Source organism: Physeter macrocephalus, chromosome 3, assembly GCF_002837175.3.
Source record: "Physeter macrocephalus isolate SW-GA chromosome 3, ASM283717v5, whole genome shotgun sequence".
Taxonomy (NCBI): Eukaryota; Metazoa; Chordata; class Mammalia; order Artiodactyla; family Physeteridae; genus Physeter; species Physeter macrocephalus.
Window position 1 is genome coordinate 19301531 of NC_041216.1, and position 13623 is coordinate 19315153.

At 52.7% G+C, this 13623-nt stretch overlaps 1 protein-coding gene across 1 annotated transcript in view; it reads right to left on the reverse strand.

The window, feature by feature from the left end:
- Positions 1-13623, reverse strand: part of PLA2G2C (phospholipase A2 group IIC) — a 25633-nt gene continuing 12010 nt past the window's right edge. The window contains exons 2-6 of the mRNA XM_024125323.2: positions 11192-11336; positions 9708-9737; positions 9341-9413; positions 5147-5162; positions 1-152 (exon numbers count right to left, since the gene is read on the reverse strand). Coding sequence (XP_023981091.1) covers positions 1-152; positions 5147-5162; positions 9341-9413; positions 9708-9737; positions 11192-11334 — 414 coding nt within the window. The 5' untranslated portion in view covers positions 11335-11336. The remainder of the gene's footprint in view (positions 153-5146; positions 5163-9340; positions 9414-9707; positions 9738-11191; positions 11337-13623) is intronic.

The following is a 13623-nucleotide window of genomic DNA, read 5'->3' on the forward strand; positions in this document are numbered from 1 at the left end:
CTAGCATTGGAGTTTGCGCCTGCCACAGCAGGGCCAGCTGGAGAAGAACTGCTTGAAGTTTGGGCAGGTTCTCTTTGAAGCAGATTGCGTGTCACACTCGCAGGCCCTTAGCCCACAGAGGCAGCCGACACCAGGACCAAGGGCGCATTCGACTGAAGGGAGACAGAGGGTCACAGGGGGCTTCCATCCACCCCCAGGGAGTTGGGGAGAACTGGGAACTCGCTGCAAGGGGTCAAGGGTTGAAAATCGAAAATAGAAAGGCAAGGATCTGGGAGTTCTTTTCTTCTGTCCCCAAGCCCTTCCCCCCACCCCGACACCTGGACGTGCCCCCAGGGGAAGCCTGGAAGGAAACAAGAGAAGGAGCAGGTGTGGGCTGCACGGAGGGGCCCTGGGTTAGGGCTGCCAGGCAGCACCCAGGCCAAGGACACGAAACCTATTTTTTCAGAACTCAGCTCCTCCTTCCAACAGCTTACCTGGCATCTCACCTGGATGTCACAGGCGTCTTCAATGTAAGACGCCCCAAAGGAAGCTCTTGATGTAAGGGTCCCCTTCTGGCCCCCTGCCCACTGAGCTGGTCCTCCACCCACGCTCTCAGCTTGAGAAATGGCACCACCTCCCACTCAAGCCAGAAAACTAGCAGCCAACCTTGATTCCTAACCCCCCGTTCACTTTCACAGCCCATCCACCCAAAGTTCCATTGATGTCTCTATGTTTAGAATATTTCACTCTGCCCTCTTCTCTCCATCTTCTTGGCCACAATCCCTGTCATCACCAGCAATTCCACCCTAACGGAAGGAAATAAACAGAGACTGTCTTTAAGATTTTTTAAAAAATTTTATTTATTTTTGGCTGCATTGGGTTTTCGTTGCTGCACACAGGCTTTCTCTAGTTGCGGCGAGCGGGCTTCTCCTTGCAGTGGCTTCTCTTGTTGCGGAGCGCGGGCTCAGTAGTCGTGGCTCGCAGGCTCTAGAGTGCAGCCTCAGTAGTTGTGGCGCACGGGCTTAGTTGCTCTGCGGCATGTGGGATCTTCCCGGACCAGGGCTCGAATCCCTGTCCCCTGCATTGGCAGGCGGATTCTCAACCGCTGCGCCACCAGGGAAGTCCGAGACCGTCTTTAAATGTAACTTGAATTAGGTTCACTCTCTTGCTGAAAGCCCTGCTGTGGTTTCCTACTATTTGGGCAAAGACATCCCAAGTCCTTGCCATGGACTCCGAAGCAGGCTTGCCATAATGGGGTCCCCGCCAACCTCTCCATCCTCACAGACCTCCACTCTCTCACCTTCACTCCGCTCCAGGACCAATGGCCTCTTTATGTCACATGTTTTGTTTGGTCTTGTCCCAGGGCCTTTGCACTTGCTATTCTCTTTGTCTGAAATACTTCTCTCCAGGATTTTTAAGTGGCTGGATCCATCCCACCTTTGGGTCTTGGTCAAATTTCCTCTCTTCAGAGAGGCTCTCCCTGCCCACTCCTTCTAAAGCTTCTCCAGCCACTCTCCCTCACATCCTCATTTGTTTAATTCACCATACTTTTCATGTCTCTTATTTCTCTTATTTGTTTACTTGCTTGTGTCTGTTTCTCATCAACAAAGTGTAAGCTCTGTGAGACTGGGGCTTTTTCTGTCCTGTCCCTCCCAGTATCCCCAGCTGGGATACTATGCTGGCACATAGTAGGTGTTCAACAGTCATTGAATAAGTGAATGAAGCCTCAGTGGGCCTTTGGGATTGAGTGTCTGCACCGTGGCCAAGTGACCACTAGATGGGCATCTTTTATTTAGTAGTCAGAATTATAGTGCTCTGTGTGTGGGTGCATATGCGTGTGCGTGTGTGTGCGTGTGTGTGTGTGTGTGTGTGTGTGTGTGTCTGTGTGTGTGTCTGTGTGTGTGTGTAGGGGATGTCTAAGGCAGCCTCCTTCTAGCTAACTCCACCCCATTTCCACTCTCTTTTCAGGGTTGGGGGCGTGAGGAAGTGAGGTGGCCAGACTCCCTGATGTGTTGGCCCTGGGCAAGTTAGTTTCAGTATCGTTTATAAAATGGTGATAGGGCTTCCCTGGTGGTGCAGTGGTTAAGAATCCACCTGCCAATGCAGGGGACACGGGTTCGAGCCCTGGTCCGGGAAGATCCCACATGCTGCGGAGCAACTAAACCCGTGCGCCACCACTACTGAGCCCGCGCTCTAGAGCCTGCGCTCCGCAACAAGAGAAGCCACCAGAATGAGAAGCCCGCGCACCGCAACGTAGAGTAGCCCCCGCTCTCCACAACTAGAGAAAGCCTGCGCACAGCAATGAAGACCCAATGCAGCCAAAAATAAATACAATAAATAAATTTTTTAAAATGGTGATAAAAGCAATAGTATCAAAAGAAAATAATGGTGTCTACTTCACAGGATCGTTGTGAGGATGTTCACTGGTGTCGTTACAGATGGAGTCGTCTGGATGTGCTCAGAACACAGAGAGGCCTCTATAAATGCTTGCTATTATGACAATGGTGCACCCTTAGCTTCACATGTTGGAAAAAGAAGGGCCCTTAGAAGCTGGACCAGTGCTGGCTATAGTCTGTTTGTTTGCCTTTCCCCCTCTCCGAAGTCTACAATTCCTGCAGGAAGCTGTCCTCCCACATCTCACTGGAGCCTGGATTTCTCAAGACATGTTGGCACCCACCCTACGCCTCAGCTGTGCCTCTCCACTCACCCTCAGGAAATGTGCCAGGGACGCTTCCTGCCGCTCCCACTGTTCCTGGCGCCTGGATCACCTTTGCCTTCGCGCTCTCCCTTCTCCATCTGTGACAATCCTTCAAGACCCATCAGGCCCCCGCTCCCGCAGGGACCCCCCCCCCGAGAGCCTCCGTCCCCTCCATGTCCAGGTCTCTCACCTCAGCCCAGCATGCTCCTTGCTGCCCTCCTGTGGCAGCCGCCATGGTCTGCAGGGCCTCACCGGGTTGTTTGGCTGCTGCCCTTGGTGGGGCCCAGGGCTACTCGGGCACAGGGCCCTGCCCCATCCAACCTCCCTTCCCTCCCAAAGGGCCTGGCACCTGATGCTGTCACTTACCCAGGTGCTGCTTCTCTGGAAACTGGAAGCGAGGCACTTTTCTCACCCTTTCCTCTTTCTCATCCTTCTCCCTTTCTGTTTATCTCTTCGCCTCCTGTTCCTCGTCTTTAACATGTCTTCTTTCTTCCATCTCAATTCACCAAACCTCCTTCTTCCTTTCTCACCACCCCCTTTCTTGCTTTGTCTTCCGGTCTTTTCCAAAGTGTGGAGTATAATTCTCTCCTGCTGTTCAGCTCTATGTGTAACAGCTTGCCCAGGGTGCAGGCTGTCAGGACCAACCTGGAGCAGCTGTCTATTGCTGTGGACATCCCACAGTCGTTGTAGCATCAGGCCAGTCATGGGCTGGAGGAAGAGGCAGCCCTGGGCCAAGAAATGCCATGTTTGGAAGTCATCTTTTAAAAACAAGCCTAAACCCAGATCCTGAATCTTCCAATTTGCTGATGGGGAAACTGAGGCATGAAGAATGGAACTGACAACTTTAGGATATGCTTTCTCATTCCATGAAATATACCTCCACCAATGAGACAAAGCAAGAAGGTCTACGTTCCTGCCTGGGCTAACCCAGACTGCCTGCCACGCTGTTACTGTCTGTGCCCGGCCTCCGACCTGGTCTCTAAACCCTCTTCTTGGGAGCTCTTGTTTTAAAGCTCAGGGCTCTAAATACCACCGAGCTGACTCTCCAGTTCTCACCGCAGCCTAGACATCTCCTTTGAGCTCTAGATGGCAATCGGCTTGTGTTCACGTGACTCCCTCTTGGGTGTCTGATACGTATGTCAAACCCAACATGGCTCATGCCAGGCTCTTGCTGTGTCTGCAGAGTCTGCTGTCCCCCATCTGTACAAGCTCGTAGATGCACCACCATCCATGGCTGCTCAGAACAAGAACCTCAGAGTCAGCCTCCCTTACCTTCAAACCCCACATCTAATCCATCAGCAGGTCCTATCAATCTACCTCCCAAACACACGCAGCATCTGGCACTTCTCCCCAGCTATCGATCTGTGCGATGGTCGCTTCTCCCTAGTGCTACTGAAACACCCCACTAATGGCTCCCCGTTTCTTCCCCTGTTCCCCAACTTCTCTGTACAGGGGCCAGAGTGATCTTTCTAAAGCAAAATCTGAGCAGATCACTTCCTGCTCTAATGCTTCCCCCTGCAACCGAAGGAGAAGGTGAGCCCCTCACCCCACGGCCAGGCCCCACCGGACTCATTCCTGGTGGGACGCCCACCCCCCAGCCCCTCGTCTCCTTCTGCACTAGCTAAATGCCACCTCCTTAGAGAGGCCTCTACAGCCACATAAAGTAGCCATCCTCCCCGCGCATCCACACCCCCTGCCCTTCCTCCCACTGCCATCCTCATTCTTTAGCTTGTGGCCTTATTTTAGATGCTTCATAGCACTTGTCACTACCTAAGTGTATCTTTCTTTCTGAATATTTTATGGGCTGTCTCTCTCCCTGCACGCAGGCAGGGAGTTTGTCTTCAATACGGATCTTCAACCCCTAACACGCTGTAAACGCTCCATCCCAGTTTGCGACTGCCTTACTGGCTGGGCTTACACGGCCTGCGGGCGCAGTGAATGAAGCCCCATCCCAAGAAACAGGGAGTTGGTTTCTCCGTCCAGATCTGCCGCCTGCATGTTCTAGCATGGCAGGCAAGTTGTTCCTCTCTGAGCATCTTGCCTCGGCTTTCAAATGAGGGTATGGGTGCTTGCATGGACTATTTCATGAATTTTTTTCATACACTCGCTCATCAAACAAACAGGTATTGAGTTCCTAACCCATGCCCGCCCTTTGGCTAGGAAGTGCGGAGGTACAGGTCTGAGCGAGCGGACCCCACACTGCACAGCCCTGGGCATCCTCTGTGGCCTTATGAGGATAAGCGCCGCCCGCAACAAGTGCTCCCGGCTCTCCTGGAATTCACATTCCAGTCGAGGGGAGAATCAATGCATAAATAAACAAATAAGTAAACAAGAAAATGAGATGATGTCAGGTTGAGACAGAAGCTAGGAGAGGAAATGGGTGATGTGTCAGCGAGCGGAGGTGTTTTGAGGAGGAAACTCAGTAGCAAAGGAGAAAGATCTTTGCAAACTACAAATTCCAGTGGTTACCTGCTTCACCCTCCCCCTGCGGCAGAGGAAGAAGTCACAGGCTCAGAGATGGAGGTGATAGTGGTACCTCTGGCTGGAACCTGGGCTCTGCTGCCCACGGCCGGGCTCCCCGCTGCACTACAGATGCATTCATGTGTGGGTGGAGGGGGCGTCACCACTGGCAGATCTTAAAATCCCTTGCGAATGCCAAGTACTTATGTAAGCCCACTCAACAGAGGGCTAATGACCTCCCCGGTTACCTGAGGGGAGCCTTCGCCCCGGCCCTCGGCAAATTGGCCCCAGGGCTTGGGTTCCAGGCCTTTCTCTGCACTGAGCTCCCAGTGACATTTAGAGACATGGGCAGATCAAGTTGTTTTTCTGCTTTCCCTTCCCTGCTCACACCAACTGCATCCTGGAGCAGCCACTGGTTGCTAGGCAACCTGGACCAGGCTTGGGTGCGGGGATTTCAGAACTTGGAGGCTGGGGAAGTGGTTAACCCTTGCAAGGCAGCTCCTTGGACTGCAGTATAACCGGGGGTAGAGGGGGCGAGTTTTATCCTATAAGGGGGGTTAATAACATTAGCTCAAGGGGAGGCAAATGCAGAGGACATGCTTCCAAGATATCTCTCAACAGTACTAGAGAAAACACCCAGTGCTTTCCCACAAAGTAAAGGGGAAAAGGAAACTGAGATTAAACGAATGAAATCTCAACTTCTAAAAAGAGGGGCATTAACTAACTAAGCACCTGCTCTGAGCTGGGTTACTTTAGTCAGTCCTTCAGTGACCTTATGAAGTTCTGATTAGTATCTCCATTTTACAGATGAGGAGACTAAGGCCCAGGAGGGTTGTGCAATTATCCAGCTAGAAAAGGTGAAGCTGGGATGCAGGCCCAGCTCTGCCTGACTCCAAAGCGTGTGCTGTCTCTGGGCCTCTTAGCAGGGTACTTAGAGCTAGAACAGAAAGATCTGGGGCCTTGCAGAGGGGCAAGCTGCTTCTGCTCTTCTTTGCCCCTTGGGCCAAGGCTGAACATTCTGACAAGCCTGTTGTAGATAATAAGACTTGCATTTGTGTGAGCCCCCAGTCCAGAGCAGCCCCATCGCCCTCCCAGCGGCATCCCCCATGTCCCTGGGGAGGATGGTGGGAGGCAGGACCACCAGCTGGGGTCAGACGACCTGGGTCTGAATCCCAACTCTTCTTTCCCTGGCTGTGTGGCCTTGGCCATCTCACTTAACCTCTCTGAGCCTCAGGGTGCTCCTCGATAATGGGGAGAATAAGGCCCACCTCAAAGGGTTATCACGGATTCACAGTGCTGAGTGTAAAGCATCTGTCAGATGCTCATGAACTGTAGCTATTGTTAGTGCACCTATTTTATGGATGAAGAAACTGAGGCCTAGAAAACTCAGGCCAGCAGTGTGTTCCAGAGCACTGAAAAGTCTCAAGACGTATGAGTTTTAATCTTGCCTGTTACCTTGGATCAAACACTTCCCCATCTCTGGGTCTCAGTCTCCCCATTGCCACAATGAGGGTTTGCTTTGGATGGTCCCAAGGGCACTTTCAGCTCTGGAGAAGCCAGGACAGCAGGGCCTGCGGCTGGCTGCCTTGTTCTGTGCCCCTGGCCCTGGCACAGCACTGGCCCTGGATGGGCACCCAATGGGTGCTCAGTTGACACTGGGCAAGTGAATGGATGTGTGCGGGGTTCACTTGGGGTCTCAGCACACACTGGAATAGGGGTTTGGCAAGGTGGTGATGGGGACAACACCGGGGTCAGCCTCACTAGCTGGGTCAGCCGAGGAGGGGGATGCTGATGTCCTGGTGAGGACGGGGAAGCACCCCTCCATGCTAACTCCCTAAGCAAGATGTCGCACTCTGGGAGCCCTGGTCAAGCTTCAGGAGCAACTGGCTACTGCTGCTCGGCAGGGGCCAGCATCTGCAGAAAGCAGGGCCAGGCCACGAACTTTCCAGTCCAGCTCCCGGCCCCTGCCTGCACCTCTCACCAGCCCCCAGCCTGATGTGCCAAGCAGAGAACGCTTCCTCTGCCACCTCCTGGGGCTCCAGCCTCTGCCCCCAGGTCACTCTCCTCCATTTCCTGGGGTCCTGGGCTGCAGCTCCGATCCTCACCTGGGAGGGTGAAGAGGGTTGATAAGGAAGCTGCTCCAGGTGCAGAGAGCCCGGGCTGGCCCCCGTGACACAGGAGCAGCGGGTGGAGGCTTGGCCTGGGCCTGAGACCACAGTGCAGAAAGGTCCTTTGCACTTACTGAAATTCCACTTCCCCCCTCAGAACACCGTTTCCCTCCTTCCTTGGTCCTTGCGCTTTACAGGGGCATCAGAGGAGAGAGCTCTTAGAGCATATTTTCTCTCAAAGTGATGCTTTTCAACCACTCTAAGGTAACACTTAACATGACAGATGTTAAGATCAAGGCGAAAAGAGGTGAGAAGAAACCATGTGAAAGTGAGACCATGAGCTGGGCTGAGAGGGTCAGGGGCAGCTTTTCTGTGTGCCTCTCCGCCACCAACGACAGCCAGGCTCGGCCCCTGCCTTCCACCACGTGGAGCCACGAGGGGTGGGAGGAGGAGGTCAGAAACTTGGTCCCTGGCCTCCAGAGGGCATCATGTGCCGAAGCAAACAATCCTCTGGGGACAACCTCCTCCGGCACCCCCTCCCCCACCCCTCCACTAGACCCTGATCCCTCCCCATCTCCTGGACATGGCCTTGGGGGCCTCACAGAGGGGACGCCTTGCTTTAGGCCTGAGGATGCTCACAGCCAGAGAGCTCCAACACAGGAAGTCTCCTTGAGCTCACATCAGAAAAAGGGGGCTCCCTCCCCATCGGTGGTGTGCTTGGGGGCGCCGAGAAGCAGACTCCGCTGAAGCTGGTCTCCTGTCTGCAGGGGCCTGAGCCATGTTTCACCACTGGGACCAGGGAGACTGCACCATCCTAACGCTCAGTGCATCCTAAGCCGGAGCCCTGGCTGGGGGCTCTGGGAGATGAGTGGAAGGGAGGTGGTCCCCCGGCCTCGGGAGAAGACAGGCGATCTCCAAGACACACTCACAGCTCTGAATAAACACACAAGGGGAGGACAGGGGTTCACGCAACTCCCCAAGGCCAAGCGGAAGGCGAGTCACACATTCGACGGAGCACGCAAACCACCGGTTCCGCCGAAATGAATGGCGGTCACGACCAGGCCGAGGCCCAGCACCTGCAAATGGGCTTGTTCTTTAGATCCAACTTTCCCTACACACCCAGCAGCCCCAGCACATGCTCTGGGAGATCAGGGGCCCCTCCCCACGTGCAGGACACTCAGTACTTGCCCACCCTGTCCTTGGCCCTCTTCCTGGAATGGCCTCCCTGACACGTGGGTTCCCTTCCCCATCCCCCTCCTCTTGACTTTGGTGTCCCCCCACACTCACAGCTCTGAATAAACACACAAGGGGAGGACAGGGGTTCACGCAACTCCCCAAGGCCAAGCGGAAGGCGAGTCACACATTCGACGGAGCACGCAAACCACCGGTTCCGCCGAAATGAATGGCGGTCACGACCAGGCCGAGGCCCAGCACCTGCAAATGGGCTTGTTCTTTAGATCCAACTTTCCCTACACACCCAGCAGCCCCAGCACATGCTCTGGGAGATCAGGGGCCCCTCCCCACGTGCAGGACACTCAGTACTTGCCCACCCTGTCCTTGGCCCTCTTCCTGGAATGGCCTCCCTGACACGTGGGTTCCCTTCCCCATCCCCCTCCTCTTGACTTTGGTGTCCCCCCTCTCCCCCCCACCCCGCACTTATCCCAGTGCTTGGCACGCAATCACCCTTCACAAATATTTGTTCAGCTGAACGACAGCTGAGCTGCTTTGTTAACACGTGACAGACATCGGGAAGAAGCTTCTCCACAGCAACAGCTGCCACAGGCGAAGCTGCAAAAGTCACTATACTCTCGAGTCAGCAACTATTTATCCAGCACATGCAAGACCCCGGGTGGGGGCGGGGCTGCGGTGCCCTGCACCCCGCCTCTGGAGGGAGCTGGGGGCACAGCTGCGAGTGGGGACCACGGAGGGACCCGGCCAGGACTCTCGGGAAGCTCTGATTCTCGGAATTACAGCTCTCCATCCCAAAGCACTTGGAAAAAAAAATCTCATTTCCCCAAAGTTCTCTGGGTCCACAAGGCTGACCTTAAGGAAAGGCCCAGTTTCGAAGACATTCCCTACAGAGAAGGCAACTCACGATCACGGTCCCGTTGGTCACGTGGAACTGGTAGCCGGTCAACACGGGCTGGCAGCTGAGCTGCTTCAGTTTCCCGCAGCAGCGGTCGTGGGCCAGGCAGCCCCTGGGGGCTAGATGGAGGGAGATGAGAGCTTTCCTGAGGGTGGCCCTGGGGAACTGGCTGGAAAGGATTCACATGCCTCCTCCCCCCGGGTGAGAAGGTGCTGAAGGCAGGGAGGTAACTTCCCGATGATATTAAAAATCACAAAAAGAGCCCTCCTCTACCTCCTGCTGTCTCATGAGCTCCCCACAGTAACCCTAGGACGTGCAGTCCTTGTCCCCCATTTTATAGGAGAGGAACTGAGATCCAGAGGTGAATTTCCCAAAATCATACGGCTGGAAGTTGATAGAGCCAGGACTCAGATCTAGGTGCCCATGACTTATTCATTCATTTAATGACTTTTGACTGAGCACTGAATATGTGCCCAGCCCTGGGAGAGGCTCTGAGCAGACAAGGGTCAGCACATAAGATATAATCCTTCAGTCTTTGCTCTCCTGAGGCTCAGGGTTGGCCAGGGGAGGGGTGGGCGTGCCGGGAGGGGAGAGCACTGGAGGAGAGAAAACAGCTGGGGGACGGCCTCGGCCCCCCCTCTTCCACCTGTCTGACTGGCAGGAACACAGAGATCTGGGGCTGGATTCTAAGACATGAAAAGGGTCAGCTCTGGCCGATGCCCTGGCTGGACGCTCCGTCTTCCTCACTCACCATCCCCATCTACACGTGGGCTCTTTGCCGTTGGTCATCGTTGGCTAATAGCGTTAAAATTCTCATCAGCCATAGGACTCGGAAGGGGAGGCACAAAGTGTCAAAGGACCCGGACTTTGAAACAGGCAAATTCTGGTTCAAATCTTGACCCTGCCACTCAACGACTGTGTGTCTTTGGGCTCTGCTGTTTTGTTTAGTGGGTCCCTCACCGTTGTCACCTGTAGAATGGGGATGGTGGCATGGCCTCGGCCACGTGCTGGGAGCATTAAACCAGGCCCTGCATTCAAACCACCAATCCCAGGGCTCAGGGCTCTCGGGTCCTTCCAGCTGGAACATTCCATGGTCTCATGAGCCCAACACAGAGGAATCAAGCTCCAGGGGTGATTCAGGCCCTACTATGGGGATATATTTATCCACACTACGGTGAAAGTGACCAGGAACATTTTGCTTATTTCTCCAAATAAAAAGACACACAAACCATCCTGTTTCCTACCTCCCTGTTCCCTCCCCAGATTAACACCAACCTTCACTTTTTCTGGGAATTCACCCTCCCCCACCCCATCCTTAGAAGTAGGCCTGGCAGCCAAGTTTGTGCCATGTGTCCTCACCCAGATGGACAACTTTTCCAAACTGGGCCAATTGGATTCTCTTTCCTGGAAAATGGAATTAGGACTGGGAGACAGTTGGTCAGTCTTGCTGCATCTGTAATCCTAAAAACTGGAGGCCTGAGAGAAGACCACGTTTACCATGAGGACAGAGAGCTGAACATTCTAGAGCTCTGGGCAGGGTTGACCACATAATCTGCAAAGCCTGGTGCAACATGAAAACGAGGGGCCCCTTATTCAAACATTGTCAAGCATTGCCAGAAGGTGACGGAACAGTGAACCTCATGCGGGCCCTGTATAGCTGCATAGGCCACAGGAAGCCAGCCCCAGCCTTGCGTTCCTCAAGACCACCCTCCCACTCCCATTCAGTTTTTTTCTTACCCTCAGGCTCACCTGAATTGGTTTTGGTTCCTTACAATGCAAGGGTCCTAACACCCTCTCTCTCTTCAAGCCGGATTTCAATGCAAATCAACCGACAGGAGGCCTCAGAGCCGCTGCACTCACCTGTCAGTGTCATCCATGGGGGTCCCTATGCCCCCGAGCCCGCAGTAGCAGCCGTATCCATAATTTGAGAAGAAGGTCCTCGGCCCTGTGATGTGTTTGACCATCCTTTGAAACTGCCAGAAGCTGCCATGGGTGGGGGCCATCACTGCCAAGGAGAAAATAAGGAAGAAGAGAAGACGCGATGAGAAAGATGCTGCTTTCAGGTCCCCTAGCCAGAGTGCTTGGCATTCAGATATCAGGAGACCCCTACATGTGGTGCCTGGGCGACAGCCCCTTTAATGGGGACAAGATAGGGTCATGTCTACCGCGTCACACAGCTAGTGTCTCGCTAGCCCAGGACGAGAACCCAGTTTCCATGACATTCGGGACAATACTATCAACTACAGTCTTCTCCCCAAAGTAAAAGACCACCATCCTGGGCAGAAACACTCTCAGATCTGATGTTAATATCAGAAATGTCAGTCCTTGCAAATACCATCAGGCATTTACAACCTCACAGGAGAAACAAAATACTCAAGAGGCAGAAAAAGTTGTCGTCAATCCATTTTTTTTTTTTTTTTTTTTTTTTGTGGTATGCGGGCCTCCCTCCGTTGTGGCCTCTCCCGTTGTGGAGCACAGGCTCCGGACGCGCAGGCTCAGCGGCCATGGCTCACGGGCCCAGCCGCTCCGCGGCATGTGGGATCCTCCCAGACCGGGGCGCTAACCCGGTTCCCCTGCATTGGCAGGCGGACACGCAACCGCTGCGCCACCAGGGAAGCCCCAATCCATTTTTTTAATGGCAAATACACATGGACCTAGCAATTTTTACTTGTACAAAATGCTTAGGAAAGTGAGGGGGGAAAAATTATATATATATATATAGATAGATAGATAGATAGATAGATAGATATAGATATATACACACAGGGATGTTTGCTGCAGCATTATTTGTGATATCAAAAAATTGGAGACTACCCACATGCCCACGGACAGGGAGATAATAACTAAATGATGTCTTGAAAACATACTACTTTTAGCAATATCACTAGGCAATGGCACTGAGGAAGTAGGTGGAGAAAAACAACAGGCAACATTTATCTTAAATACTTTTCTGCTGTCTGATATATATATATATATATATATATATTTTTTTTTTTTTACAAAAAGCATGTTTTACTTTTCTATTGAAATGTTTGAAATGTATGTATATAAAGGCCTAGAAGGATGTATAGCAAACTCTGAAGAGTGCTTACATCTGAGTGTAGGAAAAGGATCAGGGTCTGGGAAGGATGAGAAGGGGCTTTATCTTGTTACTCCATATTCTATACTCTTGTTACTCTGTGTATTTTTCTTTTTAATTACAAGCAGATATTAATTTTACACTAGAAATAAAATAAAAACATGAACTTAAAGAAGAAAACCAAAGACAGGAGGTTTGGGGAAATTTTCCCAGGAGCCTTCCCACCTCATACTGTGATTTTGGAGGCCTTGCTGTCACAAAGCATTGCAGAAGGGGCCAAAGCCTGGGGGTGGTCTCTGGGGCCGGAGCAGCCCCTGGAGAGAGGGCAGGACCACACTCAGACACTGCTCTTGGGGTACACGATGGGGGCTGCAGCAGTGGCTCTTCCTACACATGGGTCCCCTGCCTCTACCATCATGATCTTGAAAACTGTAAATTCCACCGCTGACTAAGGGAAAAGGGAACCCTATTTTTGACATTTTGACTTAGGAAGCCCAAAGCGATTGCTTCACAGCTGAAACAGATAGAAAAATGGATTTGAGCAAATCTCTCCTCATCTAATCAAAACAAAGAATCAAAGAATTTTCCAACAAACCCAACATGGTTTGCTAGTAAGTTCTCTTTCACTTTGCAGAGGTATGTAATCGGATCTCCTGGTAGCAATGACTTATAATTACTTATTATTCCATAGGTCACCATAAGAATGGCTTTCTGATGGGAACGAATCATTCCTAAATTAGCTAGATATATGTCTGCATTTTTGTTCTGGAATCCACAAGACTTTAAATAAAGGCAACTAGCATCCAAATGAAAAAAAGACTCCTGAATGGTGTGTGTGTGGTAAAACAATAGTCAAATGCCCTCTTTCTTAGCAAATGGTTGCAACCTTTGATTTTCGAGACGTTCTGTGAGATCCCAACACCAAGACCAACCCATTTTGTAGAAGAAGCAGAGGCAGGAGGACTTTGGTGGGGGCCGCTCCACTCCCGATTCCCCTTTGAGTGACACCTGATTCCCCCTCACCTGGTGCTACCTGAGGAGGGGCCACCCCGGATACAGACACACAGACAGGACAGCGACTTTTTTTTTGTGTGTGTGTGCGGTACGCGGGCCTCTCACTGTTGTGGCCCCTCCCGCTGCGGAGCACAGGCTCCGGACACACAGGCCCAGCGGCCATGGCTCACGGGCCCAGCCGCTCCGCGGCATGTGGGAT